The sequence below is a fragment of the Esox lucius genome, chromosome 25, assembly GCF_011004845.1.
Source record: "Esox lucius isolate fEsoLuc1 chromosome 25, fEsoLuc1.pri, whole genome shotgun sequence".
Taxonomy (NCBI): domain Eukaryota; kingdom Metazoa; phylum Chordata; class Actinopteri; order Esociformes; family Esocidae; genus Esox; species Esox lucius.
This window is the reverse complement of record NC_047593.1, coordinates 17,117,645-17,133,342: the sequence shown is the minus strand read 5'-3', so window position 1 is coordinate 17,133,342 and position 15,698 is coordinate 17,117,645. Positions and strand designations below refer to the sequence as shown.

Here is a 15,698-nt window from a genome sequence, read left to right as displayed (position 1 = left end):
TGAACTTCAACCAAAACCTAAAATTTGATAAACCAAACCTTAGTGCACACATAACACATTATGTAATATATTTAACAAAAAAATCAAGTGGCCTTTTTTTACTTCTCTACTAATATTCTACTTATCCTCCTGTCATGTATTACTGTAACACTGACAGTCATGTATTTTCTCTTAGCGGTTCCTCCTCCAGACCATCTGACTGTTGACTCAGTGGACACCACATCAGCTACTGTCAACTGGAAACATCCGCCAGGATTGGACCAAACCCATCATCATTACCAGATCTCCTACCACTGTCCAGGGACAGAACCTCATACCACTACCACATCTACAACCAGCATCACTCTCTCTGATCTGAGACCTGCTACTGAGTACTCTGTCACTGTCTGCACTGTGATGGAAAATGGGGTGCAAAGCCAACCAGTGCCAGTGACTTTGATCACAAGTAAGGACTAACTAGAGACATAAAAACATTTCTATGCCATTTCCATTCAGGTCACTCATATTGTTTCCTAAAACATATTTTATTTACAATTTGTTTTAGAGGTCCCAGCACCAAGTGACTTTACTATAGAGGAGCAGAAATCCACCTCATTCACCATAAGATGGACCAAGGGTTCTGGACTGGACCAAACGCCTCAATACTTCCTCATATCCTACAGTAGCCCGGGGAAACAGCCCACAACAGAAGATACTGATGACTGTTACAGAACTCTCTCTGACCTGGAACCAGGGACTCAGTACACTGTCAGTGTCTCAACTGTTCTGACCAGTGGACAAGAGAGTGATCCTGTCTCTACAACCATCTACACTGGTAAGACATCTCACTGATTTACAGTGCCCTGCAAAATTATTTGCCAGTTTTATTATTTAACATTTTATCAGGGGTTTGAATAGTTTTTAATACCCATGTTTTCAGATCTTCTACCAAAACCTATGTTTAATAAAGGGAACCGTAATGAAGAAATAACATATTGCTATACTTTTATAATGATTTCAATCAACAAAGCTATTACAGTAGCACTGACAATATTGTATTTTCTCTTAGTGGTTCCTCCTCCAGTCCATCTGACTATTGATTCAGTGGACACCACATCAGCTACTGTCAACTGGAGACATCCACCAGGATTGGACCAAACCCATCATCATTACCAGATCTCCTACCACTGTCCAGGGACAGAACCTCATACCACTACCACATCTACAACCAGCATCACTCTCTCTGATCTGAGACCTGCTACTGAGTACTCTGTCACTGTCTGCACTGTGATGGAAAATGGGGTGCAAAGCCAACCAGTGCCAGTGACTTTGATCACAAGTAAGGACTAACTAGAGACATAAAAAAATGTCTATGCCATTTCCATGCAGGTCACTCGTATTGTTTCCTAAAACATATTTTATTTACAATTTGTTTTAGAGGTCCCAGCACCAAGTGACTTTACTATAGAGGAGCTGAAATACACCTCATTCACCACAAGATGGACCAAGGGTTCTGGACTGGACCAAACCCCTCAACACTTCTTCATATCCTACAGTAGACCGGGGAAACAGCCCATAACAGAAGATACTGATGACTGTTACAGAACTCTCTCTGACCTGGAACCAGGGACTCAGTACACTGTCAGTGTCTCAACTGTTCTGACCAGTGGACAAGAGAGTGATCCTGTCTCTACAACCATCTACACTGGTAAGACATCCCTTATATACACTGCTGTACAATCCCCTCCAAAATCCCTCCATTTTGGATAGTTTAATCGTATTTCTTTCTGCATATTTTGTTCATCAAATGACTCCTGAACTTCAACCAAAACCTAAAATTTGATAAACCAAACCTTAGTGCACACATAACACATTATGTAATATATTTAACAAAAAAATCAAGTGGCCTTTTTTTACTTCTCTACTAATATTCTACTTATCCTCCTGTCATGTATTACTGTAACACTGACAGTCATGTATTTTCTCTTAGCGGTTCCTCCTCCAGACCATCTGACTGTTGACTCAGTGGACACCACATCAGCTACTGTCAACTGGAAACATCCGCCAGGATTGGACCAAACCCATCATCATTACCAGATCTCCTACCACTGTCCAGGGACAGAACCTCATACCACTACCACATCTACAACCAGCATCACTCTCTCTGATCTGAGACCTGCTACTGAGTACTCTGTCACTGTCTGCACTGTGATGGAAAATGGGGTGCAAAGCCAACCAGTGCCAGTGACTTTGATCACAAGTAAGGACTAACTAGAGACATAAAAACATTTCTATGCCATTTCCATTCAGGTCACTCATATTGTTTCCTAAAACATATTTTCTTTACAATTTGTTTTAGAGGTTCCAGCACCAAGTGACTTTACTATAGAGGAGCAGAAATCCACCTCATTCACCATAAGATGGACCAAGGGTTCTGGACTGGACCAAACGCCTCAATACTTCCTCATATCCTACAGTAGCCCGGGGAAACAGCCCACAACAGAAGATACTGATGACTGTTACAGAACTCTCTCTGACCTGGAACCAGGGACTCAGTACACTGTCAGTGTCTCAACTGTTCTGACCAGTGGACAAGAGAGTGATCCTGTCTCTACAACCATCTACACTGGTAAGACATCTCACTGATTTACAGTGCCCTGCAAAATGATTTGCCAGTTTTATTATTTAACATTTTATCAGGGGTTTGAATAGTTTTTAATACCCATGTTTTCAGATCTTCTACCAAAACCTATGTTTAATAAAGGGAACCGTAATGAAGAAATAACATATTGCTATACTTTTATAATGATTTCAATCAACAAAGCTATTACAGTAGCACTGACAATATTGTATTTTCTCTTAGTGGTTCCTCCTCCAGTCCATCTGACTATTGATTCAGTGGACACCACATCAGCTACTCTCAACTGGAGACATCCACCAGGATTGGACCAAACCCATCATCATTACCAGATCTCCTACCACTGTCCAGGGACAGAACCTCATACCACCACCACATCTACAACCAGCATCACTCTCTCTGATCTGAGACCTGCTACTGGGTACTCTGTCACTGTCTTCACTGTGATGGGAGATGGTAAGAAACATTGCAAATCTCTATCATAAGTACAAATAACTTTAGAAACATAAAAATGTTTCCATGCCATTTTAGACAGATCATTTTGTTATGTACATACAGCTCCGGAAAGAATTAAGAGACCACTACACCTTTTTCTTTTCATTTAAAAGCTATTTGCGGTGTTTCCTAAACTGTTGTTAGCCTACCATTAATTGAAAGGGATGCTCTCAAAAAGTGCTTGAATTCAAATAAATTGAGACTCATTTTTGTTAAACATTTATTTTAGAGAACCCAGCAATCAAAAAGCCAAAATCATTAATTTCAAGATGGACCCTGGCTCCTCTGAAGCAAGTGCTTCAACGCTTCAATATATTCCACTCTGACACCAAAACAGAGCCCTCAATAGGGCTCCCTGACCTGCCTTCTGACAGTGTTTCAACTGTGCCGACCAATCGACAAGAGAGTGAACATGTCTCTATCACCATCTGCACTGGTAAGACATCTCCATTATTTTTCATACGTATTCCAGTGTAGTGATTTAATGTGACATGGATACTTAATTTAGTTATAAACTACAGAATACTGAATAATATAGATTCATTTCTATATTCCGCAGCAGCAACTTGTATGAAAAAGTAGGAAATGTAGCAAATGGGATAATTGTGTTTTTTTATAATGATCTCAATTTAATGTATTTCTTTAAATTAAACAATGCTCAACCACTGCATTCTCAGTGAATAGTAGATATTTTTTGATAACTACTTATAGAAATAACTAGGATAAAACAAGGCTTGTGCAGTATACATAATGAAGATGAGACGCAGACAGCAACAGTCAGAGAAATGTTTCCTGAGAGCTGGTTTTTCACATGCAGCAGCTCAAGTTGTCTCTGAACAGATTTAGAAGAAATGACAGAGGGTGCAATTTAGCATCTCTTAATGCTCCTAAACTAATATATTCCTTACGTTACATTGCTGTTCCCCAACCTAAAGCGATTTGATAGAAAACTTAGTGAAAATATACAGCTTGTTGGCTTACTGCAAAAGTAATATCTACGTTAATCACCTTATTTAGTTTGTTGCTAGATGCTGAAGTGATAGTGCAGTGTTGACGGCCAAATTGCTGTAAAAACTTGGAGAGGGTTTCTCAGATTTGAGCTCATCTCACCCTGGCTCGTTGAAGTTCATGTGTTACAGATGTGCAGGGCTGAGAGAGAAAGTAGCGCATTTCATCTTTAGCTAATCGTCCGTAGTGTCGTTAGGCCTGGGCGTCTCTTTTATGAATAGCCCCGGATCTCAAATTCACCCCAAAAAAAATAAATGTTTTAAGCCCTGTTGTGGAAATTCTTGACCTGATGTATTCTTGGTCGTCCTATACATGTATGAATGAGTTACTAGTTAAAGATGCCAAGAGGGATCTGGTGTTTGAATAGGAGACATCCTTGACTGGCACAGGTGGATTAGAGGGTTACTCGTAAATCTGTATAACCCTTTAGTGTCTCTGTTAATTATCCAGACATTGTGTCTCCTCAGGAGTTGAGAAGGAAAAGGTGGGGGGACAGCCGCCCTTTGGGTAAATGTTACACAAGACAGATGGGCAACAACTTACCACACCCCTTCTAACATTTGAAATAAATACAGATTGTTCATGTCTTACGGCAGAGACTCCTCGGATGGTTATGTTTGTAAGCGTTTGACACTTCTCTCTTATTTGCAAATAATTAATATACTGTTAATTGTGCCAAGAGAATTTTGTCTCTGTTTCTTACTACTTTAAGAGTGTCGATCGATGGAATTATCATCACAGCCCCGAATGTATTGTGATCCGAGCAACGCCTCTGCTAACTGTAAATGTAGACGGTAAGGAGATTGCGGAATGGAATAAATGAGGGTTTTATTCTCTGTAACCTTACATGCTAAGTACAAGGGAAAGGGGAAGTGGAAAAGTTGAAATGGTGTTGCTGTAATTCAGTTCAACCTCCAAAAGTTGGGAGCAAATTAGAGACAACTTGAAGTTTGCATTGTGAGTGAGTTTTTTAAATAGGTCGTATTATAATAATAACGTTAACATAATAAATGTTCTCCCTGGGTAAAGGATTTAGTTAGCTTCCTAGCCACTTGTCAGATGTATCACAGTGAAGGCTCACACCTAGACTATTGTGATTACCTTGGTGCTAATAAAGAGTGGCTTAGATTGCTGTGCCAACATATGTGTTTATTTAAACAGCTTTAACACAGATAATTGCATTAGTTTAACAGTTTCTGAGTTTTATTTCAACCTTTCTATTAAATGTTGGATTGCATTGGGCTTTACATTCAGTGTCCTCTTTGGATACGGAGCATCAAGGGGATCTTCTCCTCTTTATGTTCAGGCTCAAACCCAACATCCTACTGTACATCCCAATCACTCCACCCTGCTTTCTTCGTTGACATCCTGACCTGTCGCCCAACCCAGTTAAAGCTCACGCCTGTTGGTTGCTACATGAATGACACTGGATTCACTAAATGTGATACTTTAAACAACCAATATTATTATCCAAATGTATGTGTGAAGTTTTAAGACATTTTGTCTGATATTAAAAACAATTGAAAGGCGGCCTATATACTTTTCTATTACTATTCTTCTTGATCTCCTTTAATATTACTGTAACACAGACATTCATGTATTTTCTCTTAGCGGTTCCTCCTCCAGACCATCTGACTGTTGACTCAGTGGACACCACATCAGCTACTGTCAACTGGAGACATCCACCAGGATTGGACCAAACCCATCATCATTACCAGATCTCTTACCACTGTCCAGGGACAGAACCTCACACCACTACCACATCTACAACCAGCATCACTCTCTCTGATCTGAGACCTGTTACTGAGTACTCTGTCACTGTCTGGACTGTGATGGAAGATGAGCAACTAAGTGAATGGGTGCCAACAAACTTTACCACAAGTAAGGAAGTACACAACGAGGGTATTATGTCTGGTGTCATTGTTTATTAAGTTAGGTTTTTTTTCATGAGATATTTAGTTTACACTGATCTCTCTAGAATCTCATTCTCTCTTTCTGGCATAGGATATCTGTAGTTTACTCTGGTATACTGTATATGGTTTTAACAGTCTGGTGGTTCTGTACTTGTTTTAAAACTACACTGCAAGACATTTTAACCTCGATTCCCCGGAACTAGCCATAAGTATTGTTAGGCCTCAATAAAACAGGTCATGCCTCGAAGTGAAACAGCTCCCAATGAAGCAGTAATTGTATGCATCTTATTACCACATCGGTGCTCATTCAACCAGCATTATGAATCCCAGGGACATTATAGATAGCTAAATGACACATAATATATTGCTCAAATATCATAATAAAAATAACTTTCTTTGACACACTTTTAACTAGCTCCTGTCTGGTGTTGCCATGTAGGATAACTTACTAGCTACAAAAAAGGACTTTTATTCATTATTAAAACAGTATGTCGTCTAACACAGCTAACGTGACCAACTTTTTAAAAATGAATTTATATAAATATAAATTATATATATAGTGGGGAGAACAAGTATTTGATACACTGCCGATTTTGCAGGTTTTCCAACTTAGAAAGCATGTAGAGGTCTGTAATTTTTATCATAGGTACACATCTAAAACAAAAATCCAGAAAATCACATTATGATTTTTAAATAATTAATTAGCATTTTATTGCATGACATAAGTATTTGATCACCTACCAACCAGTAAGAATTCCGGCTCTCACAGATCTGTTAGATTTTCGTTAAGAAGCCCTCCTGTTCTCCACTCATTACCTGTATTAACTGCACCTGTTTCTTTATTCTAGAAGATATCAAAACTAGGAAAGATTACACATGGAAGCCTATAGTAACCAAAGAAATGTTAAACATATCAAAATACATTTATATTTACATTTTAATTTACTTGGATTTACATTTATAAATGTATGCAATCTCTAAAGAGACACAGCTAGGCTCTGCTTCATTAATTACTGCCTAACCAGTGGCACAATGTATTGAATCATTAGCAGTTGTTTAGAATAAGTGTGTTTCATAAGAATAGCTATTAGTAACTACAAAAGACCTACTAGGATCTTGTAAACATTACGAGTAACAATGATTCTTTAGTAACTGGTAACTACTTTAAGTACTATTTACTTTTGAATTATGAATAGACAGTTCCAGGATATAAAAGTTTTTAGGCTTTCCATAGAACTCAAGAGTAAAAGCCAAGTCGGTTTACTCTGTTTCCTGCCCAGTCACGTATGCATCTAGGATATCAATATGATATTGGCAGTTTTTTTCTCAAAATCTTCCCTGTAGATGGATATCTTTCCTATATATTAATCTTGCTTTCTTTTTACAGGATCTTTTCTCAAGGAGCTGTTGTCAAAGACGGGACTTTCAGATCATTTTCCAAACAAACTGATGTTAAGTAAGGTCCTTGAGATCAATGCTAATACTACATCAGATGAACCGCTTACAACCGTTCAGTCACTTCCAGGATCCTTTCTGAAGAAACTGATGATGGCAAATGTAAAGGCTAGGAGTTCCAATAGCATGTCCACTGACACAAATGTTTCCTGCAGGGGAATAGACAGTTTTGATAATGTGGAAAATGACTCTGATAATGTTCATCCATTGGACTTGATTACTGCTGTCTTTCTGTGTTCATACGGTATCCTGCAGCAGGAGATGGTCCAGAAAATGTCCATGTGTCAGTTTGCTGTTCCTCTCCTGCTGCCTAATTGTGATACAAAGCAAAGCACTTTGATGCTATGGGCCTTGAGGGACATTGTGAAGAAGTTCAGACCCTCTTCACAAGCAAACACAAAGTCCTTTAGAGAGGAGAGAATTGTAGTGTCTGATGTTCCTATGGTGTCTTTTGTGAGGCTAGGAGAGTGCAGCTTGTCAAAGTCTCAGATTTTGAACAAACTCCTAAGTAATGCTGAACAGTACCATGACACCTTTGTTCATCGTGATATGGAATGTGGTGATGTTCCTCGTAGAATCTCAGATGGTCTAGTTGAAATCAGCTGGTACTTTCCATGTGGGAACAGAAACATTGACATATTCACAGAGCCTGTGGCTGTGGCCAATCTCAGAGGAGACATCAGGTCCTTTGAGATACAGTTTTCCTTTTTGTGTCAGACATCAGCTGCAGTATTCATTTTCAGTGATGATTTAGAGGATGATGTCAAGGTTTTTGCGGGAAAAAACACAAAAGCAGACATGTTTTTGGTTGTAAACTCTCAGGCAAAATTATTTTCAATAGATACATTAAGAAAATTCATCACAGACTACAATATCACTAAAGACAATGTGATTGTCAAGAAAAAGCAGAGTGATGCACAATTTGTAAAAACCCTTCAATCATCTATATTTGACATCACTGAAAAAAGTCCCAACAAATGTAAAGTGCAAGAGATGACTACAATAGCTTGTCAGTTGGGGATTCTTGTTGATGAAAAGTGTGATGAGTGTCAGAATGCTAAGAAAAATGCAGAAGCAATCACCAGCAACATCAAAGACACAGTACAATTCAAGAGGGAACAGCTACCTTTACAAGGGAAAATCTGGACAGAGCTTTCAAAGTTGGAGAAAGAGATGTGTAGATTGAAAAAAGCAGGAAAACAAGAAATCGAACAATACAAATGCTCTCTGAGGAGAAAATATAAAGAACTAAGAGCTAAGCAACAAAGCATTGAAATGACAGATTCAATTACATACTTCCTAATTGGAATGTCTAGCTCAGGACCGGAGCGATGCCATTTCCTGAAATGGATGCAGATACAGTTGGACAATCTGTCAAGACAGAACCTGTCTGGTTTGAGAGAGAAATATAAAAATCTTCAAGAAAAGGAATCTGAGAAAAAAGAAATGGCATATTTAGATAAGCAACAAAAAGAGATTTTTGAATTGGATAGGCAAATATCTGATTGTTCTCTGGGACTAGAACACTTCCTACGTGAGGTGGGTCAGTTATATGAATCTGTCTGCTCTCTCCCTAAAGACCACCCTCAAAGAAAACAGATGGAGCGTCTACCTAGATTGTGCGCTCAGATGCTTTTGGATGGTTTTCCTGTTGAGCTTGTGGATGGAGATGCATCAAACATCCCACTAAATTGGATATCAGCTGTACTAACTCAGCTTCATATACTTGTGAAATCTAACAGCAAGATCTGTGTTGTCACAGTTTTAGGAGTTCAAAGCACTGGGAAGTCCACTCTCCTCAACACCATGTTTGGGGTCCAGTTTGCTGTCAGCAGTGGAAGATGTACCAGAGGGGCCTTCATGCAATTGATAAACATCAATAAAGATCTCAAAGAGGAGCTCAAATGTGACTTTATTATGGTAATTGACACAGAGGGGTTGAAATCACCAGAGTTAGCTCAGCTAGATGACAGCTATGAGCATGACAATGAACTGGCCACACTGGTCATAGGACTCAGTGATGTCACGATTATTAACATCTCCATGGAGAACTCAACAGAGATGAAGGATGTTCTCCAGATTGTTGTTCATGCTTTTATCAGGATGAAGGAAGTGGGTAAGAAGCCAATTTGTCATTTTGTTCACCAGAATGTGTCAGACATTTCTGCTTATGACAACAACATGAGAGACAGGAAGAAGTTGTTGAAACAGTTGAATGAAATGACCCAGGCAGCAGCCAGAATGGAAAAGAAGGAGAACATCACCAAGTTCACTGATGTGATGGATTATGATCCAGACACAAACAGCACCTACATCCCAGGACTCTGGCGTGGAACTCCTCCTATGGCTCCAGTCAATGCTGGATACAGTGAGGCTGTGTATGACTTCAAGAAGAGCTTGATGCAAGATTTTAGAAAATGCAAAAAAAATGACATCACACATTTCATGACCTGGACAAAAAGCTTGTGGGAGTCTGTAAAATTTGAGAACTTCATCTTTCATTTCAGAAACAGTTTTGTGGCAGATGCGTACACTAGATTATGTACTGAGTACAATGGTTGGGAATGGGCCTTTCAGAAAGAAATGTACTCCTGGAAAATGCATGCAGAAACCAGCATTTCTAATTTTGGCATGACAGGTGTAAACACAATATTGCACTCAGTAAAAAGTTTACTGGAGGACTTGCTGAGCAAGGCATCCGAGAAGCTATCATTGGAGGAAAAGAAAATCCAAGACAATTTAGCGAAGTACTTTGAAAACCAAGAGGGTCATGTCAGTCTGGTTGAAAAATACAGGGAGGACTTTGTGGCCAGTGCAAAAACACTGAGACGAGAGACAGAAAACAAACTGAAGGACACTCTACATGCAGCTGTTGAAATCAAAGAGGGGATGACCAAAGTGGAGGAAATAAAGAGCTCCCATGCCAGTACATTAGAAAAAAAAGTTCTGGATTTGCTGCTAATTTGCAGACAGAAGAAATCTGATTTATCAGATCAGAACCTCAGAGAAGAGTTTGAAATTATGTGGAAGGAAACTCTATCTGAAATCAACTTCAGAGGACTCCCAATAAAAAATGTTGCTCAAGAGGCCTTCCTTGTGTTAGGTGGAAATCTATCCACAAGAGGGAGCTATGTCAAAAGTATGTTGGTTGGAAACAGTCTGGCAAATTGTGGGAAAAATCCCTTTGAGGTGAAATCACTGGATTGGTGTGATAAAGCTAAAGGTTTAACCAAACACAGGGATCCGCACTATTACAGGAAAAAACTGCAGGACTTATGTGATGTCATCATAGCACAGTGTCAGAAATCGATAACCCAGATTGTGGGAAACAAATCAGATTACCATGATACTTACATTAAGGAACTGCTTAAAAGCATTGATGATACTTTGTTACAACCCAATAAACGTAAAGTTAGTGAGGAATGTGAGGTTTCACTGAAGTTACACATCTGTGGCATTGCAGTCAGAGAGTTCCAGAACATGCATGATCATTTCATTACAGTCAATGATCCAAGGAAGTGCCTTGAAAAGTCTAAGAGCAAGTATCTTAATGACTTCATAGACTTGTTTCATGAGCGAGACCAATGCCAAAAGAAAGCTGAGGATTTCACCAAGCTGTGTTTACAACCAGCTGTACTGGACTATGTGACCAAAATGATTGGTCCTGATGTGGTGGATGAAATGAAGACTGGTAAAGGATCAGAGGATTATAACACAAGAGGGGCTTTCCAATTCTCCATTTTAAAACAGCTGCTGACTGATGGAGAATATGAGAAATATGAGGGGTACATTAGAAAGTATGAACAGTTTGTAAAGGATTGGCTATTTGAACACATTGTCAATCAACTGTCAAAGGAGAATGGACTAGAAAGACTGAAGAATAAACATCTTAAAGACATAGTCAAATTAATTACTGATGCAATAGAAAAAGTCAGAAATACAACTAACATTTTTAATGATATCAAGATGTTTATTCAGCACCTTTGTGTTGACCTTGGAGACAAGCTTGTCATTCCCAAGGATGTTCTGGATTCCATCATGACTCTGAACTGCTCTAAAAATACAGAACAGTTCGCTGACAATCTCACAGTGTTTGTGGGAGAAATGAAGCAGTCACTGGCTGACAAATATGACCATGAGATGGACATCGAAAAGCATCTCAGGTCTCTCCCATTCAAGCCTCAGGACAAGATGTTCACCAGTCTGTTTGGTTGTGGGGAGGTTTGTCCCTTCTGTAAAGCACCATGTGAAGCAGGAGGAAAGGAACATTCAAAACACTTCACCTCCATTCACCGTCCACAAGGTGTTAGTGGTTGGAGGAATAAAGACACACAAGTGTTAGTGACTAGAATATGTTCCTCCTCTGTAATTAGTAATGGAACATTTAGCAACACCCTGACTAAAGACCAACCTCACCCCTACAAAGACTACCAGAAATATTACCCAGACTGGATCATAACTGGAGATTCCAGCGTGGAGGCTTCAGACTACTGGAAATATGTGATGGCAACATTCAATGAGAGAATAGCTAAAGAGACAAATGCACATCCTGCAGTTATTCCTACTGATTGGAAGGCTTTAACGCTTGAGGATGCAATGAAAAGCTTGAAAATGTCATTCAACATTAGAGATTAGTGTACATCAAGGCTATGGGAAGTAGACTAGTTAACTACATGCAATTGACCGTTCAAGATTCATGATTTATCACAGAATGAAAGTATGCGCACGTTGCCTAGAAAACTGTTTAAAAATAATCAAACCGTTCTGTAAATATTTTATGCAATTAGGGAATTGACAACTGCATCACCAATAGTCAGTTACAAAAGTGGATTCATTATGTGTAGATTTGTGGGTGATTGTAATTTTTACAGCAAAGAGGTGATTAAAATAATTAAGCCGTGAAACATGGAAATATGAACACCAACAACAACAGATTAACCAACATACATTACAGAGGCCACTAATGAGGAGCCACTCTGATATTATTAAAACAAATATATACTTATTATATTGAAAGTCCAATTTACTTTACCATCTATCCCACAGTAAATGACTTCAGCAATTATTATATAGGGGGGACTGCATGGTTTATTTTAGTGGATTGCCTGGTTTAGTGGACTGTTGGACTGAATGGTTTGTGGACAGCATGGAATATTTTAACTCAGATTTGGTTTCATTTGTATGTAACTTTCATGGACTAATTTCTTTGATGGAAGCTATAATGCCGTTATTCAGGCAAATAGTTTTTCATTGATATATTTTTTCTTTGTTTTAGGTGTTAAATGAGTTGGTGTGATGGTGCCTATATCAGTTATTAGGTTCTAACTGATGATTAAATTGCTTTTTAAACCAAACTTCAAATAGGGATTTGGTCATAACCTTCATTGCAAATTTGATGACTGTTATTTATGTTTGTATTAATGATGATGAAAATAATCTAATGATGATAATTATGATTCTTTTTGTTTTCATTTAGAATCCTGATTAATACTGATGATTGTTGTTGGTGATGACAAAATATAATTTCCCCTTTTCGACCAATCATTTCCATTAGTTTATTGTGTTATTGTTTCCTTTTTACATTTCTACATTGTAATGTGATGTTTGACAAGGGTGTTGAACCTTCTTATCTGTATCATAAACGCTGAAACTCACCCAAAATAAATGTCTTCACAAAAGTAATTTTCCCTATTCCCTTAACAAAGTCCTCCAGGTCCAACTACATTACAGTCTGTAGGTTCAACTATAGTACAGTCTGCAGTTCCAACTATAGTACAGTCTGTAGGTCCAACTACAGTACAGTCTGTAGGTCCAACTACAGTACAGTCTTTAGGTCAAACTATAGTACAGTCTGCAGGTCCAACTATAGTACAGTCTGTAGGTCCAACTATATTACAGTATGTAGGTCCAACTATAGTACAGTCTGCAGGTCCAACTATATTACAGTCTGTAGGTCCAACTATAGTAGTCTTTTGGTCCAACTATAGTACAGTCTGCAGGTCCAACTATATTACAGTCTGTAGGTCCAACTATAGTAGTCTTTTGGTCCAACTATAGTACAGTCTGTAGGTCCAACTATAGTACAGTCTCTTGGTTCAGCTATAGTACAGTCTGCAAGTCCAACTATAGTACAGTCTGTAGGTCCCACTATAGTACAGTCTGCAGGTCCAACTATAATACAGCCCGTAGGTCCAACTATAGTACAGTCTGTAGGTCCAACTCTAGTACAGATTGCAGGTCCAACTATAGTACAGTCTGCAGGTCCAACTATAGTACAGTCTGTAGGTCTCTAGGTCCAATCACAACCTCAAACTACAATTTCACAGCCATTGCTGGGCTTGAGATGGAGGTTAAGAGAACCATTGACCTCTACTAGAATTACTCTGCAAGTTTGGTGCATCACACATTCACAACCAACTTAGCTATCTAAAATAAGTCATCAAAATGTATTACAGTTAAAACATTTACATTTTTATTTAAAAAAAACTGGTCTTGCTATGACTGAGCTAATGGCTTTAAGGTCTTCAGAAGCTGAATGTTGTCAATGTCATTTTGATAAAACTGTGGCAGAATCTAGAACAAATGTTTGGATAGTATTTTGTTTGCTGGGATACTGGAAATCTGTGGCAGTCATCTAAACTGCAGGTACTGAAAGGTCCTGTCACATCTGTTATGTATGCACAGTTTGTGCAATCACGTGAGATATTAGTTGACTAAGGATTGTCGCATGGTGTTTTTAAAGAGTACAGTTTGCTCTTATCTTATGTGTCCGTATTATCCCTGTAACCTAACAACATCCAAACTAGTGAGGGACAAACATATCTAAGAAACCATCGCCACCTCCTGGAAACTACAGAAAAACACCACACACAAATATCCTGCAGGTGGAGACAGAAACCTTTCAAACACAACGTTTAGGTAAATTTGTAATATCGTATGTATTTATCAATATTAACTAGAGAATTGTGCTTACATGTATTATCTTTGATTAACCTTTGTGAGGACCTTAATTAATGTCACTCATGGATAAAGGTTTGTGTAAGAACTGACATTTACTAAATGCTGATGTTGTTTACAATTATTCGCAGGCTTTAAGCAAAAACTTTACTAAGAGCAGAAATGACCAGATTAACTGTCTGATGAACTGTCTAGAATAATAGAGTTGGGGTTTAGGATGATAAATATTGCATATAATTGTTCTTGTTTCATTCACGTGTTTCCTGTTTTCCATGTATGTTGCAGAGAAGATAAAGGTCAAAGGGCAACCCCAGGTGTCACATTAAAACAGTCTTAGCACATGTGTAACCAATAGGAAGGAAGAGAAATAGGACAGGGTGGGACGAGGAAGTATTAAGGGTTGTCTACTGACAGGTATAAAATGTATGTGTTTTTCCAAATGTATCAGAGCTCCCCGATTAAACGTTTAAGACCAGTTGGCTGTCTCCAGTGTTTCATTGGGCTCTTTAAGACCAGTTGTCTGTTTCCAGTGTTTCATTGGGTTCTTTAAGACCAGTTGGCTGTCTCCAGTGTTTCATTGGGTTCTTTAAGACCAGTTGGCTGTCTCCAGTGTTTCATTGGGTTCTTTAAGACCAGTTGGCTGCTTTTTGCAGATGATGTTGTCGTGTAGCCCCTTCTAACCAGGACCTTCAGCATGCACTGGGACGGTTTGCAGCCGAGTGTGAAGCGGTGGGGATGAAAATCAGTACCTCCAAATCCGAGGCCATGGTCCTCTGTCGGAAAAGGGTGGCTTGCCCACTTCAGGTTGGTGGAGAGTGCCTGCCTCAAGTGGAGGAGTTTAAGTATCTAGGGGTCTTGTTCACGAGTGAGGGAAGGATGGAACGGGAGATTGACAGACGGATCGGTGCAGCTTCTGCAGTAATGCAGTCGATGTATCGGTCTGTCGTGGTGAAGAAAGAGCTGAGCCGCAAGGCGAAGCTCTCGATTTACCAGTCAATCTACGTTCCTACTCTCACCTATGGTCATGAGCTTTGGGTCATGACCGAAAGGACAAGATCCCGGATACAGGCGGCCGAAATGAGCTTTCTCCGCAGGGTGGCCGGGCGATCCCTTAGAGATAGGGTGAGAAGCTCGGTCACCCGGGAGGAGCTCAGAGTAGAGCCGCTGCTCCTCCACATCGAGAGGGGTCAGCTGAGGTGGCTTGGGCATCTTTTTCGGATGCCTCCGGAACGCCTTCCTGGGAAGGTGTTCCG

The 15,698-nt window shown here is 39.3% G+C and overlaps 1 protein-coding gene across 1 annotated transcript in view; it reads left to right on the top strand.

The window, feature by feature from the left end:
- The window catches only part of LOC105007524, a 43,745-nt gene extending 28,825 nt beyond the window's left edge, over positions 1-14,920 (top strand). Inside the window, exons 13-22 of the mRNA XM_034291213.1 lie at positions 176-445; positions 545-814; positions 1,049-1,318; positions 1,418-1,687; positions 1,970-2,239; positions 2,339-2,608; positions 2,843-3,073; positions 3,342-3,548; positions 5,732-6,001; positions 7,421-14,920. Coding sequence (XP_034147104.1) covers positions 176-445; positions 545-814; positions 1,049-1,318; positions 1,418-1,687; positions 1,970-2,239; positions 2,339-2,608; positions 2,843-3,073; positions 3,342-3,548; positions 5,732-6,001; positions 7,421-12,123 — 7,031 coding nt within the window. The 3' untranslated portion in view covers positions 12,124-14,920. The remainder of the gene's footprint in view (positions 1-175; positions 446-544; positions 815-1,048; positions 1,319-1,417; positions 1,688-1,969; positions 2,240-2,338; positions 2,609-2,842; positions 3,074-3,341; positions 3,549-5,731; positions 6,002-7,420) is intronic.
- The last annotated feature ends 778 nt before the right edge of the window (positions 14,921-15,698 follow it).